At 43.3% G+C, this 21799-nt stretch overlaps 1 protein-coding gene across 2 annotated transcripts in view; it reads right to left on the reverse strand.

The window, feature by feature from the left end:
- Positions 1 to 3279: 3279 nt before the first annotated feature.
- The window catches only part of DNER (delta/notch like EGF repeat containing), a 289703-nt gene continuing 271183 nt past the window's right edge, over positions 3280 to 21799 (reverse strand). For both annotated transcript variants that reach the window (XM_050964026.1, XM_050964027.1), the window contains exons 12-13: positions 15582 to 15828; positions 3280 to 4380 (exon numbers count right to left, since the gene is read on the reverse strand). In XM_050964026.1, coding sequence (XP_050819983.1) covers positions 4269 to 4380; positions 15582 to 15828 — 359 coding nt within the window. In that variant the 3' untranslated portion in view covers positions 3280 to 4268. The remainder of the gene's footprint in view (positions 4381 to 15581; positions 15829 to 21799) is intronic.

Below are 21799 nucleotides of genomic sequence, written 5' to 3' on the forward strand. Positions count from 1 at the left end.
ATATATGTTAAGCATAATAAAACCACCTCCACAAGCAGCAGAAGCTATGTTGGTGAGAGAAGTTCTCCCACTGACATAGCACTGTGCACACAAGCACCTATGTTGGTGTAAGTTATGTCCCTTGGGGGGGTTCACAACCAAGTGACACAAATTATGCCAATAAAGGCTGTAGCGTAAACAGTCTAAAACTGGGACTTGAGCCTGTGTCAGTGTGTATGTATTAAGCTATGTACTGAATACAAATGTCTCAACACCCAATGAAGTGGGTAAAAATTATACAGTTGGAGGAAAAACAAGCCCAGGTATATTTCCCTTTATTTATGCAGAGTGGAAAACAAATGTGGGCAGAATTCAGAGAGTGTGTCAAAGTGAGGGGAGCAGGTTCAGAGTACACTCAAGAATCTGCATGTTGAGAAGGCCTGGAGCAGCACACACAGTATGTTTCCCTCTGTACATGGTGGATTTGCAATAGGAAACCTGTGTAAAAGTTAACACTTCTCCAGAGTAGCATTAACCTGCTCTTGCTTTGTGGATATTACCAGTGCACTTCCCCAGCCTCATGTTTTTCCTCAGAAGAGCATGACCAGGCATACAGAGTGGTTAAGTCACAAGCCCATATCAGCACCAGAGTTTGGATGAGAACTCTGGAAAGGTTTCTGCTCTCCAGGTCTCTGGTCAGTTTGGAAGGCTGTGCAGCCCCTCACAAATGTTTCTGAAATGCAGAGATGTGTACAGCACAACTATAATATGCTGTTGGAGTTTAATAAAATAAATAGAAAGAAGCAATTTCCAAAGCATATCATGAACAGCACAGGATGATTTACAGAAGCTAGAGGCTCCATGTTCACAGAAAGATAGTGCCTCGCAAATTATTTATCTTTCAGATCAGTCACTCGAGAGAGATACAGAATGGTTTAGAATCATTACCAAGGAATGATTTGAATGCATAGAGGCTATTCCTCATCGCAACATCTCCCTTGTAAAATACAGATGATTGAGGGAGCATGCTACTTAAATAATAGAAAGTTGCTTGTTTCCATACTCACATATAGATTCTCAGATAGTATCTTAATCCCTGTGTAACCGGGTCTCTTCCTCTGCCCCCCCTTGCTGCAGCTCCCTGCTGTCTCAACAAAGCACTCTGAGCCTCCTGGATGCAGCACCCGTGGCTTTTTATTCACACACAGTTCCCACCACCAGTGATTCTATTTACAGCTTTACAGGTCTTACTCTCCTCTTCCTTTACAGGGAGTCTACCCCAACCTGGAGACTGCTGTACCTCTGGCTGTTCTCTTCCCCCCTTCCTCTGGCTGCCAGCCAGCCTTTATGGCCCTTCAGCCTGCAGGCCCACAGGTGCAGCCCATTCAGAGGCCAGGCACCAGGCTTCTCCCCAGCCCCAATCCATTTTACCTGATTGGGGCTGGCTGAGCAGGGGCTAATTAGCTGCCTCTGCAGCAGCACCCTGCTACACCCTGCAATAATAAAATATTGGCTAAGAACTATTATTTCCTTTATATTTGTTTAGTAAATCATCTAAAAATCAAATACCCCCTAAAAGGGTCTGATGGTTCACTAGATAATTTTAGGGGAATGGAACATAAAAGCTGCCTCTCCACTAGCCTTTGGAGAGCATTGCTCCTGCCAGCGTCTTCCACTTGGAACTCCCCATCGAAGAGGACCTCCAAACCATACAGGGAGGAGACGAACAAGGAATTGCAGACTCTGTACGTATGCAAAAAAAGTAGCCAAACATCTGCCCAGTTCTTATGTGCAAACTGTTATTTCCAATATATAATTGTGCATGCACAATTTCACTTCCAAACTCAGAAGTTGGTTTTAGATTAGGGTCATTAGGTCTCTTTCTGGAAGTCACTGGCTTGGCCAAAATTCAGTGAAATCTATTTTATTACAGAGGAGTTTGGATTTTTAAGATGTTTGGCATTTATATAACTCAAATAGTTTTGGTTTTATTAACATGCAGATTTACAGTCTAGTTGCTCCTAACAATGACTACCTATTTAGTTCATTTAGAAAACAAGTTATGGTGTTTCATTTTAGCAGAGAGAACTGACACTCACAACATGCTATTTTGTTTTCCTTTGCTTCCGTTCCTTCTCTCACATGCTCTAAAAATGTGACTTGCTTCTGCTGTATTTACTCTTTGCCATTTTTAATTTTTGGACTAAAATGTAATTTGTACATTTAAATCACAAAACCCCTTGCATTTTAATAACATTTCCAGCCTGACTCACCATGTTCTGCACGTACATTAGTGTAAGATGCATAAAATAGCTTGGATCTCTTCCAGTGGTTGCAACTGGAAACAGTAATAGCAAGGAATTCACAATTAAGAGTAACATACCAGATGTGCTCCAACCACTAGTAAAGATATTAACAAGGGTCAGTTACATCTGCCTTCTCGATTCATTATATTTTATTTGTCTTTAAGGGCAAATTCTGGAACCAACCTCAGTTGCTGAGCTCTGGGGATCTCTGTGTTAGTTGAGGTGGGTGAAAGAATCCCCTGGGCTGCAGTTGCCCACACACAACCAGTGGTGCTGTCCGTTTGTGGGATACACCTACTAGTCAGCAGGCCATACCCTCTTGGATGAACCTACTAGCTGGTGCAAGAGCACTGACAATTCCCGAGACTTCCTTCCTTGCAAGGGGGAGTTGGGATAGATATTCACCTACGTTCTATGCTCCCATGCAGCACCCAGTTACCAGAGGGCAGAATTTTCTCTTGATTTACCTGATCATAATTTGGAGGCCAGTGATTTTTTTTCACACTGTTCACAGAAGTGAGAAACTAACAGCACTGGCTGAAGGCAGACATTGAACTTGCATTGTACACAGCACCTTTCTCCAGGCAGTTATGCCAATCCCTCTCAATCCTGATGTTGATACCTTGCCATGCCAATAATAGGCTTCTCTTAAACACAGAATGAAAATCATGCCGAGTCCTATAGCTGCATGTTTCTGTGAGTACCCATGTGGAATGAATTGGAGGACTGGGGCCTAGATTATGCATTGTATTCATTTTGCTTTTGAAAGGTTAAATTGTAATTTCTAGAAGTGACAAGTCCATTTCACAGTAACTTTTGAAGTTTCAAAATTTGATTATGTGTATGCATGTACTGGTGTGCGATATGGGATATCTAAGTTCAAGTCCCTGACTGAGAGCGAAGAAAGAGAGAGAATGAACTGACACAGGTCCTTCCAAATTTAGAGATGTTGTGTAATCTGAAATGTCGGAAAATGACCAGATCAGATGCAACCTTGACTTGATAACATTTATTCAATATTCTCTGAAATATGCAAGAATTGGAAGAAGCACATAAGCAATCAAATGCAGCCACAGAAAAACCATACTGTGTATAAATAAGATGCACTATGAGAAATACACAATATTGAATGAAACAGTACTGTACATTAATAACCTTTGAGAAACAAAACTCAAACTATAGGCTTAGTTTACTCACGATATAAAAACCTTGACTTTTAAAGAAAAATATAGATTCAATCCAATCCTAGGGCCAGAGCCTGTACCCACTGAAGTCGATGGCAGTTTTGCCACTGATTTCAATGAGTTCACGATCAGGTCCTTAGTTTGCCTCCACAGGCACTTTAATTATATATTATTTTTACAAGGCCTAGCTTGAATACTGTTACAAAAATGACAAAAACATCAACTCAAAAGTATGTGTCAGCAACTTCCAGAAAAATAATGCAGAAATAGGTTATCTATCCATGCACAGAATAAGGCAAAAGCTAATTCATTCAGGTTAGGAATAATAAATTTTACTAATTTCTTTTTCACAACACAAACCTTTTAGACTTTTTTTTAAATTAATGGATATTATGCATCATATTATTTTCACTTTTTCCTATCTCTACTGAGAAAGCTGGCACTGAGATGTCAAAAAGGAACTGTTCATTGATTAAGCTTACTGTATTCTGTTCTGTAACAACCACAGAATTTCATCTGGGTTTATTAATAGTGTCTACCATGAAAAAGCACACACTGTTATAAGCTAACAATTTATAGAGTTGAAGGTACATTAAAATGTAATCCATGAATTTCGAACACTCAGTTTTAAAATATTTTTTCAGACTAAAAGCTGCAGAAAATTCGTTGTTAAATATTCTACAGAAAATTCTGGAACATCTAACATTTTAAATTTCTCACGCTTTCTTCTTCTTAAAAATATTTAAATTAATTTAGTAGCCCATCCTTTGGAAAAATAATCCGAAAAAGATACAGTTGATTACAAATCTTTTGTTTTAATTAGCGTGACCAAAGGTTTGTCATCAGGGCTGTAATCTTCATAAGCAATGGGAGTTGCATCATACATTGCAGGTCGGGATTTCTTTCCAAACCTAAAAGAAGAAAACAAAAGGCTTTGGTAATAAACAGAAGTACATACATGTTAATTGTAATAATCCACTGATTCATGGCTCCCTGTCAGAAAAATCTTTAGGGGAAAACTGTAAATTCTAAACCATATTGCAATATTTCTTGCAATCAATAGTAAAAACACAGAAGGAATGTTTGAACTATATGGATTCCAGAAACCAACCCCTAAAAAAAAGAAGGAACAATTCTGGACCCCAAGTCACTGGAGGTTTTACCACTGAATTCAACAGAATCAAAGTCAGACACTAAAAGTGAAATCCTAGCTCTGGTGAAATCAGCGGAGAAGCACCCACTGACTACAATAGGCCCAGAATTTTACTTTAAGAGAATAGCCCTTCCAAACAACATTGAGGTTCCCTGATGTAATTTGACACAGTTATCACACATTGTTTATTGTTATTTTTTCTTCCTACTTGCCATCTATAGATCAAACTATATAGTCAGGTTGACTTATGAGCTGGCAGACAAAGTGTCAAATAATTCAACTGGTATAGTTTTGCTGACTAGATATATCCATTAGAGAGGCAGGTTGAAACTGCAAAGATTCTATAAAAAATTGGAATGCCAATAAACATTAATGCCTTTTAGGGCATCACTCTCACAAACACTTATTAAAATGTTAGGCAAAAAATGTGCTGTAGATATGACGTGACCATAGAAAAAATGCCTTCAGAAATAGTTGCTAGTAACTGTAGGAGCTTTAAATAAAGAAATAGAATCATAGGGATAAAGTGATAGAAAAGACCTCAAGTCTATTTTCCTTACAGGGCTCCACCATATAAGACTGACAGTGAACTCGAAGGCCTCTCAATTAATATACAAGGAATTCCTCTAATTTTAGATTCCCATTTAGTTCCCTTCATGCATATGAAGTGTTAGCTCTACTGAAAAAAACAAGGTGGTAGAGATATTATTTTTTATTGGACCAACTTCTGTTGGTGGAAGGGCCAAGCTTTCAAGCTTCACAGAGTTCTTCCTCCAGTCTGTCTCCACTAACCTAAGCTATTCACGCTGGAAATTGTGACTTAGAAATTGTGATGTTTTTCAGAAATTATTTAGGCTAAAACAAAAACCAATCCTGTATTGTTTAAAGAATTGTATACAAATTACTTCATGGCTGTTTTTGGTGAATTGCACCAACCAAGATGGGTGGAAATCCTATAATTTGAATGATGCAAATCTAATGCAAGGAAAATACTCCAACTCTCAGCAAGCCTAGAGCGAAAAACTTGTTTTGACTTTATGACTGACAGCTTTCTTCCATACTGTACACAAAGTTAAACATATTTAGACCACTGACTTCATCGAGGATGAATCTATGCTTTAGTTGATATTCCAAGATTCGTGGGATGAAGCACTCGTATGGCACGTTACTGATGAATACGCTAAAGATGAATTTCTGAACCATCCCTTTCTCTTTCATTTTCAGGGGGAGTTAAAGATGCAAATCTCTTCATAGGTATGAAAGAAGATGAAAACTCTCTGGGAATTTATGGTGACATCCTGTCCTTTTTTGATAGAAGCACACTGCGGGTGCTGAGAGCATACTCCCGGTTGCACACCTTGTACAATACAAGATCCATTCTCCTGTGAAGATCAGGGTGAGTCACGGTTGACTAGCACACACTAAGACAAGACCACAGCACCTATACTAATTGTTTGTGGCCTGGATGAGCCTTCTAGCTTATAGACCACATGCCTTTGATCAGCCAGTTCAGACACCAGGTTCTGCTTATAACACTATAGCTAGTTAATGTATTACTTAGAAGTCTCAAAATGTAACTATAAATGGGGAATCATCACGGAGCAGGTGTGCTTCTAGTGGAGTCCTGCAGGGATCAGCTTTTGGTTCTATGCCATTTAACATTTTTATCAATGACTTGGAAGAAAACAAAATCATCATCAACGAAGTTTGCAGATGACAAAAAAGATTGGGGGAGTGGTAAATAATGAAGAAGATGGGTCTCAAACAGAGTGATCTGAATCAGTTGGTAAACTGGGTGCAAGCAATCAATCATCGAGATACGGGAATACTTGAATCCGCTGTTGACAGAGGAAGGCTGCTATGACAGCCATACATTTTGTAAATACCCGAGGGGGCTGTAGACAGACTGAAAGGAAGGACCATGAACTGACTGTGTTCTCGGTTGACCACAAAGCAAAGAAAATGTCTTTGAGCCAGAAGAATTGTGATGTGGAAGTAGGCATCCTTCATGTCTCCAGGATCCAGGGAGGGAATAATGATGTCCAAGGTGACCATGCGGAACTTCAACTTTACCACAAATTTGTTGAGTCAGCGCAGTCTAGGATAGGTCATAGCCCACTCTTTGGCTTGGGGATTAGGAAGTAACGGGAGTAAACCCCCCTGCCCCTTAGTTCCCTTGGAACCTCCTCAATCTCTCCCATGGTTAAGAGCATCTGCAGTTCCTGTATAAGGAGTTGCTCGTGAGAAGGGTCCCTGAAGAGGGACAGGGAGGGAGGGAAGGGACAAAGAAAATTGGAGAGAATATCCCCTTTTCACTGTGAGAAAACCCAACGATCCATAGTTATAAGTGACCCTTCAAAAGTTTTGCTTAGGGACTGCCAAGGATTTGGATTGGCCCTGGTTCTGCCTGGGCTGAAGGTTAGAGGACCTCCTGCCACCATGGCCCCGCCTCCTATAAAAATCCTGCCTCAGTCGAGGTGGGTGGAATACGGGCACTGAGGCTGGGGCTTAAAGGGTTTTCGTTGGGTAGCTGGTGTGTGCATGCCCAATGACTTCATTATGGCCCTTGAATCTTTAAGCCTTCAGAGCCTTGAATCTGTCTTCTGAGAAAACAGGCCTTCACCCTAGAATGGAAGGTCCTGTAATGTCTGCTGAAGCTCTGGTGGAAGGACAGACGCTTGCAGCCAGGCAATATGCTACATTGCAATCCCTGAAGAAAGGGTGCGAGTGGAGGAGTCTGCAGTGTCTAATGAAGCCTGCAATGAGGTCTGCGCCACCGTTTTGCCTTTTCCACTGGGGCTCCAAACTCCTCGCGGGACTCTGGTGGAACCAGCTCCTTGAACTTCTGCATGGAGCTCCACGAATTATAGTTGCAATGGCTCTGAAGCACCTGCTGGTTTGCGATCCTGAGCTGGAATCCTCCCGCAGAGTAGACTTTGCATCTGAATAGATCAAGGCACGTGGCCGCCTTTGATTTGGGCGCAGGAGCCTGTTGTCCATGATGCTCCTTTTCGTTCACTGAGGCCACTACCAGTGAACAGGGCTGTGGATGGTTGAACAAATAGTCATACCCCTTAGAGGGGATATAGTACTTTCGCTCCATCCCTTTAGCCGTCGGCGGAATGGACACGAGTGTCTGCCAGATTTTCTGGCTGTGTTTTCAATTGTTCGAATGATCAGTAGGCTACCTGGATGGAGCCTCTGTTGACAAGATGTCAACCACTGGGTCCTCCACCTCTATAACTTCCTCCACTGAGAGGTTCATGTTATGTGCCATCCTACATAAGAGGTCCTGGTGGGCATGGAGGTCTATTGGAGGTGGACCTGAAGTGACTGTTCCCACTACTGCCTCATCCGGCGATGAAGAGGAAGAGGCCATGGGAGGAAGAGGATTGTGTAGGGCCTCTTGCTCAGTTGTGACTTGTGGATCAGGGCCAGCTGTCTCTGTGCCTGGGCTAGACACGGGCGTTGGGAGGGATTCCGGGGATGGGAAGGACATTGTTGTGTCCTCCATACCACCGGGAACAGGGCAGCTGACTGACCTCTGGCACTCGCAGCTCAGAAGGGGCTGAGCGAGATGCCCCAGAAGGAGTACCTTGGACCTGGTAGTATGCCCAAGGAGTCCAAAAGAGCCATTGAGTAGATACTTGCACAGGACCTTGTCACTGCATCTGCCAGTGGCCAGCCCCAGGGTCCAGGTAGCCATGGTCCAAACGACGGCGGTCCGAGATACGGGACCCTGCGTCCGATCCCGCTGAATGAGAGGCAGAACGGGAGGGCCACGGTGGTGCTAGGCAGGAATGTGCTGATTCACGACAATGCAATGAGAATCGGTGCTGCGAGGGTGAAGAGTGGTGCCATAATGTCGGGGAGTGGTGCTGGGACCAAGATCGGTGCTGAGGTGTAGACTGGTGTTGGGATCTGGACCTTGTCAGTGATGACGAACACCAACGGGAACAGCGTCTGGACCTGGACCTGGACCTGGACCTGCTCCTTGATGGAAACTGGTGTTCAAAACGGGAGCTGTGCTGGGAGTTCGAACAGTGCCACGAGTACGACCGGTGATGTGAGTACAACCTGCGCTGCAGAGGAGAGTGGTGTGGGGACTGCAAGCAACGCCGAGAACGGGAGCGGTGCCGTGGCTTGGTTGACGGTGCCAGTGGATGGATAAGGGCTGGTTTGCCTCTTGAAGGTATCACTCGGATCGGTGCTGAAGACTTGGGCCGTTGAGGCGATGCCGAGACAGTCATGGCAATCAGATCTCTTGCGGCTGCAAAGGTGTCTGGTGTAGAAGGAAGCTGGACCTCGACCACGCTGCGATGTGGGGAGTCCAGGTGCACCGGACTCAATGGCTCCACCCTCGGTGCCAGAGTCAATGGTGTTGAAATCGGCACTTGCCCTCCTGGTTGCTCCTTTATGGGATGTGGCGCTGAAGGCAGGTCTAGGGAGACTGGCGGCTGTTGAGATGGGCCAACCTTTTCCGGTCTATGGTGCCACTTTTGACCAGGGAGTGGGAGCAGTGCCGGACTGATGGCGGCTGTGGTGCTGGGGAACACCGGCAACACAAGTCTCTATCAGAGTCCGACTGCAGTGTACTTCCTACTGGTGCCGCTGGGACGCTGTGCGCCGAAGTGCTCGGTGCTGGGTCTTGGTGTGGCGCTGGAGGTTGAGGGCTAAGAACACCTCCATGAGGAGCTGTTGCAGATGAAAGTCCTGCTCCTTTTCAGTCTGGGGCTGGAAACCTTTGCAGATCCTCCACTTCTCGATCTGATGAGATTCCCCCAGACACTTCAGGCAAGAGGTGTGGAGGTTGCCCGTTGGCATGGGCTTGGAGCAGGATGTGCAGGGTTTAAAGCCTGGAGCCTTGGGCATGGGCCCTAGCTACCGGTGAGAAGGAGGGAAGATCCCTACCAACCCACTAGAACTATTTACACTATATGAAAAACTATATAAAACTCTATAACTACACTAACTATAAACTATTTACACTGTTAAGAGGAAAAAAGCTAGGGAGACTAGAAAGCGGCAAAGCCGAGCTCCACAGTTCCAACGACCGTCACAGGCGGTAAGAAGAAACTGAGGGGGCGCTGGTTCGGATAGGGTATATATCCACTGCCATAAGGGCGCCACTTCAGGGGGTTCCACGGCTGACCTACTGGGTGTTTCTAGGGTAAAAATTCTCTGACGACTGTGCATTCGGCACGCGCACCTAATTGGAATGGATATGAGCAAGCACTTGAAGAACTATAATGTTATAGTAATAGATCCCCACTTTTTGCACACTGAATCAGGGGTGCTGGAACACTTTGTATAGTGGGGATGCTGAGAGCCATTGAACTGTAAACTGTAAAGCTTGTATATAAGAGAAACCATTTCAAGCCAGCACACCTAGTTCCAGCACCTATGCACAGAATGGTCAAGAGATGCGTTCTAAATCCCTTTCCCCACTTAGCACACCTGCGCAGCATAGGACTAGATCTGATACGCTGATCTGGATATTTGCACTTAGAATTGTTCATCCCCTACTAAAGGGGATCATTAAATATGATCTATCCCTCTTGTACTTGATCTTTACCAATCAGTCAAAACCTAAGAGACACATATAAGGGCTAGGACAAAACCAGATGAAACTGGAAAGACCCTGACACACTAGATGGAAAAAATGAAATGACAATCTTGAGTACAAAAATTTCTATTGACTATTTTATGTGACAGGAGTCTACTATTCCCTGTACATATACCTGCTATTGAGTCTAAAAAAAAATTACACACTGTAAAAATACACCCTTCATTTGACATCCACCAACACATGTATATAAAGAATATCAAGGCCTACATTTTCCAAAGCGAGTCGTGATTGTGTGTCCAAACCGTGACATGTTAAGGGGGACCTGATTTTCAGAAAGTGCTGAGAACCTGTTCTTTAAAAACAGGCCCCTTTAACGTGTCTCAAGTTGAACACCTAAAATAAGTCACTTTTGAAAATGTAGGCCTTGGCGGTCTCTATATACATGTCTGTGTAAAAGACAACTGTGAAATTGTGATTCCTCCCCTGTGCTGAGTGCACCAATTTATACTGCTTTCTGTCCTTCTGAAACAGAAATAAAGACTGAAGTCTGTACACTAAATCTTAGAAAAGTACCAGCTTGGCAGCTATAGAGTAGATTTTTATATAGTATCAAATGATTTATTTCTCGTTTTCGTTTTTTGGCAGCACACAAATATTATTTGCAATCCAACATTTCTTTTCATTGACATTAACTAGAATATATTTCACAAAGGTGCAAATAAAAATCCTTTTTATTTACAGTTTCTGGCATTCTCTCTTTTTCTTAACTATTGAACGCGGGCTTCAAAAAGCGGTATAAACGCAGCCCCAGTCTAAAGGCTATTTTATGAGCTCATTCACCTTGACTCTCACTGGTTTTACTAAAAGGCCTTCCTTGGCATTATGCAGAGATTAATTCAGAGCAGGCCACATAGGTAAAGGAAAGACCTCCAACAAAGAGTCCAGGTCCCAAGATTTGAAAAGTCTGTCAGCAGCACTGTTTCACCGTTTCTATCACATCAATCAACAACTTGCAGTGAAAATAGTTTGTCAAGGTGAATGAGCTTATAAAAAAGTCTTTAGACAGGCACCGAACCATAAAGTGCCCTCTGCCCACCCCTGGAGCTGGAGGTGCAGTTACCTCACCAACCACCTTCCTCTCTACCCCTAAAGACGGTGGTGGGGGAGTGAACATCCAGTACCCCTTGAAGATAAAGGAGAAGAAGAAAGATTACAGCCACCAAGCAACCCCCTCCCCACCCAAGGAAACATCAAAGGAAGAGGAGGCCCTACAACCTAGGATTCTAGTGCAGGAGATGCTAGCCAGGGTAGGGAAGAAAGCCCCAAGAAAGGGGATGAGCAATACTTGGGACACTCCAAACACTGTTCTTAAACATTCAGCTGCTAAGAACAGCACCAACAGCTGGGGCAATTTTTATTTGGGTTGCATATCCCTGCTGTGTACAAGGCCTCAGGATTCTCTTTAAATGTCACCAATGGCCACTGTTTCTTATATCTGGGAAAACACTGTGGCACAGAAAACGAACAATGCAAAAAATATGGCCACTAACCACACCATTGCTAAATCATCCTTTTGCCTGGCATACTAATGGTTCCACTTATCCGAGGAAGGTGGATGAGAGTAAATACTCTTTCCATTCTCTAACCAGGGACAGGAAAGGGGCATAGCCAGAGTACATAAGAACATAACATAAGAACGGCCTTACTGGGTCAGACCAAAGGTCCATCTAGCCCAGTATCCTCTCTTCTGACAGTGGCCAATGGCAGGTGCCCCAGAGGGAATGAACAGGACAGGTAATCATCAAGTGATCCATCCTGTCGTCCATTCCCAGATTCTGGCAAACAGAGGCTAGGGACACCATTCCTGCCCATCCTGGCTAATAGCCATTGATGGACCTACCCTCCATGAATTTATCTAGTTCTTTTTTTGAACCCTGTTATGGTCTTGGCCTTCACAACATCCTCTGGCACGGAGTTCCACAGGTTGACTGTGTGTTGTGTGAAGAAATACTTCCTTTTATTTGTTTTAAACCTGATGTCTATTAATTTCATTTGGTGACCCCTAGTTCTTGTGTTATGAGAAGTAGTAAACAACACTTACTTATCTATTTTCTCTACATCAGTTATGATGTTATAGAACTGAATCATATCTCCTTTAGTCATCTCTTTTCCAAGCTGAAAAGTCCCAGTCTTATTAATCTCTCCTCATACGGAAGCCATTTCATACCCCTAATAATTTTTGTTGTCCTTTGCTGAACCTTTTCTAATTCCAATATATCTTTTTTGAGATGGGCCAACCACATCTGCACACAGTATTCAAGATGTGGGTGTACCATGGATTTATAGAGAGGCAACATGATATTTTTTGTCTTATTATCTATCCCTTTCTTAATTATTCCCAGCATTCTGTTTTCTTTTTGACTGCTGCTGCAGTTTTCACAGAACTATCCACTATGGCTCCAAGATCTTTTTCTTGACTGGTAACAGCTCATTTAGACCCCATCATTTTATATGTATAGTTGAGATTACACTTTCCAGTGTGCATTACTTTGCATTTATCAACATTTAATTTCATCTGCCATTTTGTTGCCCAATCATCCACTTCTGAGAGATCCTTTTGTAGCTCTTTGCCCTCTGCCTGGGTCTTAACTATCTTTAGTAATTCTGTATCATCTGCAAATTTTGCCACCTCACTGTTTACCCCTTTTTCCAGATCATTTATGAATATGTTGAATAGGACTGCTCCCAGAACAGATCCCTGGGGGATACCACTATTTACCTCTCTCAATTCTGAAAACTGACCATTTATACCTACCCTTTGTTTCCTATCTTTTAACCAGTTACCAATCCATGAGAGCACTTTCCCTCTTATCCTGTGGCAGCTTACTTTGCATAAGAGCCTTTGGTGATGGACCTTGTCAAAGGATTTCTGACAATCTAAGTACACTATATCCACTGGATCCCCTTCATCCACATGCTTGTTGACCCCCTCAAAGAATTCTAGTTGACTGGTGAGGCATGATTTCCCTTGATTAAAACCATGTTGACTCTTCCTCAACGAATGATGTTCATCTATATATCTAACAATATTGTTCTTTATTATAGTTTCAATCAGTTTGCCTGGTACTGAAGTCAGGCTTACAGGCCTGTAATTACCAGGATCACCTCTGGAGCCTTTTTAAAAAATTGGCGTCACGTTAGCTATCCTCCGGTCATCTGGTACAGAAGCTGATTTAAATGATAGGTTACAGACTACAGTTAGTATTTCTGCAATTTCACATGAGTTCCTTCAGAACTCTTGGATGGACACCATCTGGTCCTGTTGACTTATTGCTGTTTAATTTATCAGTTTGTTCCAAAACCAAAGGCTTCACTTCAGCAATCCTTGACTCCTAGCAGGTAGTAGACAGCAGGCACAGTTGGAGCATTTTCAACAGGAAGGGCACAGTACTAGAAAACTGCTGAGGGGAGCCCAGGCCCCAAGCATGAGGAGTGAGCGTGAAAGGAAAGGTGGGGTTCTCTGGAAAGCCAGGAGCCAAGAAATAGCCATGGTGAGCAAACGAGGTAATGAGCTCCTTTCTACTTTAATCTGTGATTACTGGCAATGACTTGTGATTACTGGCACTGCTGCAGTAAATGATCACAACCGATACATGTAACTGTATAATTAACTGTTCTGTCCATTATTTGGCTTCCGTTTTAGCTGCAGGCAAACACCATTTCCAGTTCTTATTTGGCTGCCTACTCAGTTATATTCAGTTTATCACATCTACTTTAAACAGCTGTTTGTTATATCAGGATAGGACAAGGGAGGGCAACCTATGGCCCGCGGGCCAGATTTGGCCCAGCAGGGCTTTCAATTCGGCCTGTGGGATTGCCAGCCTCATGGTGCAGCGGGGAACTGCAACCAATGGGAGCTTCGGGGGTGGTACCCGCAGGCAAGGGCAGCATGCGATGGAGCCGCCTTCTCCACCCCACTCCCCGGAGCTACTTCCAGATATGTTGGCCACTTCTGGGAGTGGTGCGGGGCCAGGGCAAACAGGGAGCCTGTGTTAGCTCTGCTGCACACCGCTACCATCCCAGAGACACTTAAGGTAAATGGATCCGGGCCGGGGCCCGCACCCCAAACCCCTCCTGCACCCCACACCCCAGTCCCCTGCCCTGAACCCCCTCCCACACTCTGCACCCCAACCCCTGCTGAGCCCCTTCCTGCACCCTGCACCCCTCCTGCACCCCAACCCCTTGCCTAGAGTCCCTTCCTGCACACGACACCCACTCGCACACGCTGCACTCCCTCCCGCACCCCAATCCCCTGCCCCAGCTCTACATTCATGGCCCTGCATGCAATTTCCACACCAAGATGTGGCCTTTGGGCCAAAAAGTTTGCCCAGCCCTGGCCTAGGAGCAAGATGGAAACTGATTTATAGACTAATACCATCAGCATGGGAGGCCGCTGTATCAGCAAGATACCTGCCATTACTATCTCGCAAATAGCAGTTCTAAACTACACACTTTAATCTCAAATGCATTTTACTCATTGTAGTTGGTGTGAAATATTTTAATTATATTTAGACTGCTGCGTTGAACAAAATGCATGCAACTTTCTTTTAAAAACCTTTTCAAATTAATCTATCTTCTTCGCAAGCATCTAGCACAATGGTATGTGATTGTCTCAAAACTATTCAAGGATTTATCCTCACAATATTCTTGCGAGGCAGATAAGATTTATACCCATTTCGTGGATGGAAAAAACAGAGGCACAGAAAAGGGTCATACCAGGAATCTGTGGCAGAGGTGGGCACTGAACCCAGACTGCCTGAGTCCTGGTCCAATGATTTAATCACAAAACCAGATATCAATCCCTGGCATTTTGATGAATTATTTAGGAACTTTGTTTTGTTTTGCTAGATGTCAAAATAATTTTGAAAAATATATGCAACAAAACAAATAGAATGTTTCCAGCTGCATTATTCATTATTATCCAAAGTACATGCATGATAAAGTATGGAATTTTGATATGTAGATTTAGAAATGTGTAAGTATAACAAGAATAAAAACTTACAAAATAAAAAAAAATACTTGCACACTTCCCAAACTGAAACATCTTACAGACTAGTGTAAAGGGACAGATTCAACTCTCAGTTACACTGTGTAAATCCAAAACTCTACTGCCTTCAATGGAGCGGCACTGGATTCACACTGTTGAACTGAGACCAGAGTGTAGCCCAGATATAATGATGAGCAATTAAAATAATGCTGTATTCTAATTTGGAAGCAGTATAGCCTTTATATTTGTCAATAGCAATTAGCTGATGCTGTGCTACTACAAATGAATTTGAAGTAGATATAGCAAAGAGATTCCATTTACTTTCCCTTTCCCCACAACAAACCTGGCATGTCGGATAGAAGCAATTGCACTACTAAATTCACTGTCAATGCTTCTACAGTTGTAGAACTCCTCATAGGCTGGCCTGGAAGAGCCTTGGTATTCAATGCGGCTGATGCGACATATCCCCACAATCAGAATGATCAGCATAAGGACAAATGCGACACAGAGGGCTCCAATTATGATGTAGAGGGAATGACGAGGCATGTTTGTTAGACTCTCTGCCATGTGCCCAGACTTCCACTGCAGATCTGGCAATAATACATAAATAAATACAAAAATGAAATTATTATTTTATTTCCTTCCTGCTGAATAGAAATTGAGTGCATTCATTTCCAACATTTCTATATAGCTTTCTGTTTTACAGATATTCTACTTGAAAATTATATTTTACATTTGAGGGTCAGCCATGGACATAGCTGTTTTTAATATGCTGTAAATACCAGTATCACAAAATCTGAAAGAAAGTTATGATTTTGGTTGGCCATGTAACTGCTGATTGATGATCATCAGTTGCAATGGATACAAGAGCAGGGTTCTAATTACCAGCTCTGCCACTGATTTGCTCTATAACCTTGAGTAAATCACTTAACCTCTCTGTACCTCCATTTTCCCATCTGTACTTTCAGTTTATTCATAGCTTTCAAAGTCAGAAAGGAGCATTACATCTTCTAGTTTGTTCTCCTGTATAAAACAAAGGTCACAGAATTCCACATAGCTATCCTGGCATTGAGTCTAATAACTTGTGTTTGACTGAATCGTGTCTTCCAGAAAGGCATCCAGTCTTGATCTGAAGACTTGAAGAGTTAGAGAATCCACCACTTCCCTTGGTAGTTTGTCTAACGATTTATCATTCTCACTGTTAAAAATTGATGCCTGACTTCTAATTTGAATTTGTCTGCCTTTAACTTCTGGTCATTGCTGCTTCTTCTGCCTTTCTTGGCTAAATTAAAGCCCTTTAGTACCTGATATTTTCTCCTCGTGGATGTACTTCTACACCATAATCAAATCACCTCTCAAACAGACTGAGTTCCTGTAAGTCTTTTGCTGTAAGGCATTTTCTCTCGCTCTTGAATAATTTTTGTGGCTCTTTTCTGCATCCTCATAAATTTTTCAACAGCTGTTTAAAAAAATGTGTACACCAGAACTGTATCCAGTATTGGTGTCATCAAAGGTAAAATCACCTCTCTCCTTCTATTCACTATTCCCCTTGTTCATACATCCAAAGATTACATTTGCCCTTTTTGCCACATCAGTTCATGGTGGGGGGGACACGCATATTGAGTTGCTTGTCCACTATGACCCCTAAAATCCTTTTCAGAGTCACTGTTTTCCAGGATACAGTTCCCCACTCTGTAAGTATGCCTTGCACTCTTAGATTTATGACCTTGCATGTGACTGTATCAAAATACATTTTGTTTGAATGGGTCCAGTTTACCAGATAATTTTATATGACTTGCCCTGTCCTCATCACTATTTACCATTCTGCCAACATTTGTCTCATCACAAAGTATTATCAACAGTGATTTATATTCAATACCAGATCATGCTTCAGATCTTCTTGGAATCAGAGAATTGTAGGATTGGAAGGGATCTCGACAGCCCTTGTGCTCAAGACAGGACTAAGTATTATCTAGACCAACTCTGACAGGTGTTTGTCTAACCTGCCCTAAAAAATCTTTAGTGACAGAAATCCCACAAAAATCTCCAATGATGGAGATTCTTGCTCAAGAGCTGTGAGACACTCACTTTAATGCAGCACTTTAAAACCGACAGTTGTCACTGTTACTTTACCTGCAAAAAAAAATAATAAATCACCCTTGGACACAATTAAATAATTTAAAGGACTCCTGTAGGGCAAAACAGCTGCAAATACTGGTAAAAGAGGTTCCTGTGTGGAGTAACTTTTTCATTGATTTGCAAGCATAAATCTCAAAGGGTTTGCGAAAAATTAAAGACTATTAAACTATTAAGTCATTCAAGCAGTACAATATACAGCTACAAGTAAGTAGACTGTACTTGATTACAGGCAATCCACGTCCTGAGCATCCCATACTTTCTACCCAAGGAAGCAAAAAAGAACAGTTCTTAAATCTCAGATACATATCCCGGGAGACTACAGTTGTCTACCTTGATAAAATAAGCAGGATTCACTTGAAAAGAAAGCATTTCAGTACTCCCTGTGTGAGATCCAGATAAGGAGATAGCATAGCCCTAGTGTATCCTCACATTTGACTGATGCCTTTTAACACAAGCCTATTATTTTTGCATCAAAACATTTCCACTTCATTTCAGCTATTTAATCATCAGGAAAATCACAAACATGACTGAGTCTCTGCATGGTTTATGTTGGGTGATTAGACTCTAAATAAATAGATTTTGTTTTATAATACAGTCAAAGATTAATTTAGGGCCAGACTGTTCCTAACCCTTACAGGAGGTACATGAGGATGAGGTGGCAGAAGGTCCCATCACAATTGAAGTCCCTGTGCTCAAGGGGAAAAACTGCTCCCTTCCTTACTCACCTGGGGTGCATGGTGCCTCAAAGGGATAAGGAGGTGAGATCCTGCCTTTAACCGCTCACACATTACAGAACTAGCTGATCACATTGCAGGGAGCACCCTGGACCTAATAAAGGGGTTGCAGTACTGAGCATGCATAGGCTTGTTTATATTTGCTTTTGCACAGAACCCTGAAATTCTGATCAATATGAACCACAAAGCATTTAATGATTTAATGTTTTTAAGGGTTTAATATTGTCATGTTCTCTGCTTGCTAGTGAATGAAATGGCCCAGCTGTTTCAATTTTGGAAGAGCCTCTGTTTTCGCTCCATAGCACATCTATCAGACACGCTGTTCTGTTGTGAAATATACTCGGCAAATTCAGACCTAATATTAGCAGATACAACTTCACTGGAGGCACAGAAAACCTGATTCTGGCCCACTGTCTTCAATCTCTGGATGATAAGGATGTGAGGAATTTCTTCTGTTCTTTTTCCATAGATAAAATCCAAAAGATGCATGGCACATATTCCACAGGTTAAGAAGAAAGTAGTGGTGACTCAAATTTATGATCTTCTCAGTTGCCACAGCAACCATGATAAGATTCAGTAAGATTGTAAATTATGACATATACATATATACTCCTAGGATTATCCTGTAAATGATTTTCTCTGAGTAATACTATCGTTAAACTTTCCTTGCTGATTATATTATCCATATCTGTAGAGTCTGAAAAGATAGTGCTGAAAGATAATGTGCAGGCACTAAGTGGTTTATAAACGGGCAATTTTATACATAGTTGCAAACTTAAATCTTACATTATCCTCATTGGCCAAGAGTATTTCATTTTAGTGGGAAATTTTTTCTCTTGTGTAACTCAGGTTGGTTGCAGTGTCCCTCTAGGATTTATTTTTAACTCCATTGTTTTTCAGTAGACACTGCTGTCACTAGGAAAGACCACAAAATGATATAATAAATGTGGGGTTTCATTGGCAGGCAAATTATTTCATGCTGAATGGACAGTCTGGAAAATAACTGGAAAGTAGTTAAATAATATAGTTTAACAGGTAGTTGAAGAACCTTAACCCTGAAATACTTGTAAAAACAATAACCCCAGTGAAATAGATAGTTGGGTCAGTTGTGAAAAAGCTGCACAGGATGTGGAGCTGCCAATTTTAGACAGACAGTTTCTCTGAAAAGGGATGAAGTAATACACCATCTCACCAGCCTCCTTTTTGACTAAAGCAAATCATCATAAAAGGCAAAGTTGGATCAGTTTAGGAATGTGGAAGAGTTACACCACCACACTCCATCTCCTGTGAAAGTCTGGAACTCGACTTCATCACATGTTTGAGTCAGTCAGGTCAGGAGGGTGGATCAATCACATGAAGCTAGCACTTCAATGGTGAATTTAATTTCCAGTGTGTCAGTATATAGAAACTGCTGAGGCTGTCTGATGGATGGTCTGCATGGCTCTGACAGTGAGGAATATGCTGCTGAAATGGATGCAGGTTAGTTGAGATATGAAATCAATGGGCCAAACTGAGACAATGCACAATAGGATCAACTCCATTCAAGTCCATTGAGGCCTGGTCTACACTAGAAAATTAGGTTGGTTTAATTACACTGGTCAAGGGTATGAAAAATCCACACTCCTGAGCAGCATAATTAAGTCAACCTAAGTCCCCATGTAGACAGCACTAGGTCAATGGAAACATTCTTCTATTAACCTAGCTACTACCTCTCAGGGAGGTGGATTATCTATGCAGACAGTGTAGGCAGTGTCTATCCTGAAGCACTGCAGTGATATCACTGTAGTGTTTTAAATGTACACAAGCCCTGAGTCATGACCATTTATACCAGGTTTGAATATGGCCCTTTTCTTTTGTAGGCATACTAAGAATTGCACTTGGCCTCTAACCATTTAGCCATGACAACGCAAAGACAGAGAAGGGAGTTCCCTGAGGTACACTTCTCTTTTGAAAAGTCTATTGAAGATCAAGTGTTTTCAATCCTATTCTGAAAAGAGATTTCTTCAGAAATCCATACAGATTTATTTTGGTAATTCTTTATAGACAAGCTGAAATCCTGCCCCCCTACCCCTTTAAAAAAAGTGTTAAGTGTTTTTAAGGTTTAAATTTAATTCTGTAGATTTACAACAAGTGCTGAACTTTTTTGGTTTGTATTATAATTATCTTTGAGTGTTGTAAAGTGCCACAGTAGGATTTTCTAGGCAAGTTCCCTATAAATGACATGTTATTTGCAGAGGCAAGGTGGGTGAGGTAATATCTTTTATTGGACCAACTGATGTTAGTAAAAGACATGAGCTTTCAAACTTACAAGAGCTCTTCTTCAGGTCTGGGAAAGGTAGTCAAGTGTCACAGCTAAATACAAGATGGAACAGACAGTTTAGCATGAGGTGTTAACATGTTGTAAGAGGCCATACCTGTGCAGTCACAGGACAAAGGATGGTTAGTGTGTTATAGATTGTTGCAATGAGCTACAAATCAAGTGTCTCTAGTGATTTTTAGAGTCTAACAAAGTTACAAATGTAAGCTCCCAGGCTCATCTCTTGAAAGTGGTGTGCAAGTTTTCTTTGAGCACAAGGACTAAGAGGTTAGATATGGAATGATCTTTTCGTAAAAATGTTTGACTGCTGCCTATAGGGTGTTTTTGTCGTTTATAATTTTTCTGTGCGAGTTCATTTGAGATTGTAGTGATTATCTTGTTTCACCCACGTAGTTGCTACAGAGGCATTTAGTGCACTGGATGAGGTACACCATATGTGCAGAGCCGGTGCAACCATTTAGGCGGACTAGGCGGTTGCCTAGGGCGCCAAGATTTGGGAGTGCCAAAAAGCACCCCCCAATTTTTTTTTAAATGGTTGAGCAGCCGCTGCTGCTGGGACAGAGAGGAAGTCTGAGCTGCTGGCGGCAGCCGGCAGCCCAGGGTGTCCCTTGGGTCAGGGCGCCGCCGCGGCAGCCGGCAGCCCAGGGGGTCCCCTGGGTCAGGGCGCCGCCGCGGCAGCCGGCAGCCCAGGGGGTCCCCAGGGTCAGGGCGCCGCCGCGGCAGCCAGCAGCTCAGGGCTTCCTCTGGGTCAGCGCGCCGCCACAGCAGCCAGCAGCCCACGGCTTCCTCTGGGTCAGCGCGCCAGCAGGGCCACCCAGAGAGGGAGGCAACAGGGGCAATTTGCCCCATGCCCCGCAGGGGCCCCCACAAGAGCTTTTCGACGCGGGGTCCTTCACTCGCTCCAGGAGCCCCGGAAAACTCTCGCGGGGCCAGGGCCCCTGGAGCTTCTTCTGCTCCCGGTCCTCGCTGGCGGGGCGTCCTTCCACTCCAGAGCGGAAGGACCCCCCGCCGGTGAATTACCGCTGAAGCGGGACACGCTGCCGACATGCAGCCTGGTCTTCGGCTGTAATTTGGCGGCAGGGGGCCCTTCCGCTCTGGGACCAGTCGCCGAAGTGCTCCGGAGACCCGAGGCGGGGGCCCTCCGCCACAGAATTACCGCTGAAGACCCGGCTGCACTTCGGCAGCTGGTCCCGCTTTGGCAGCAATTCGGCGGTGGGGGGGGCCCCGTGGCGGGTCTCCGGGGCACTTCGGCGGCGGGTCCCGGAGCGGAAGGCCCCCCCCGCCGCCGAATTACCACCAAAGTGGGGGGCCCCCGCCGCCGAAGACCCCAGGCCCCTGGAATCCTCTGGGCTGCCCTGGCGCACCGCTGGC

The sequence above is a fragment of the Gopherus flavomarginatus genome, chromosome 8, assembly GCF_025201925.1.
Source record: "Gopherus flavomarginatus isolate rGopFla2 chromosome 8, rGopFla2.mat.asm, whole genome shotgun sequence".
In the NCBI taxonomy this organism is placed as follows: Eukaryota; Metazoa; Chordata; order Testudines; family Testudinidae; genus Gopherus; species Gopherus flavomarginatus.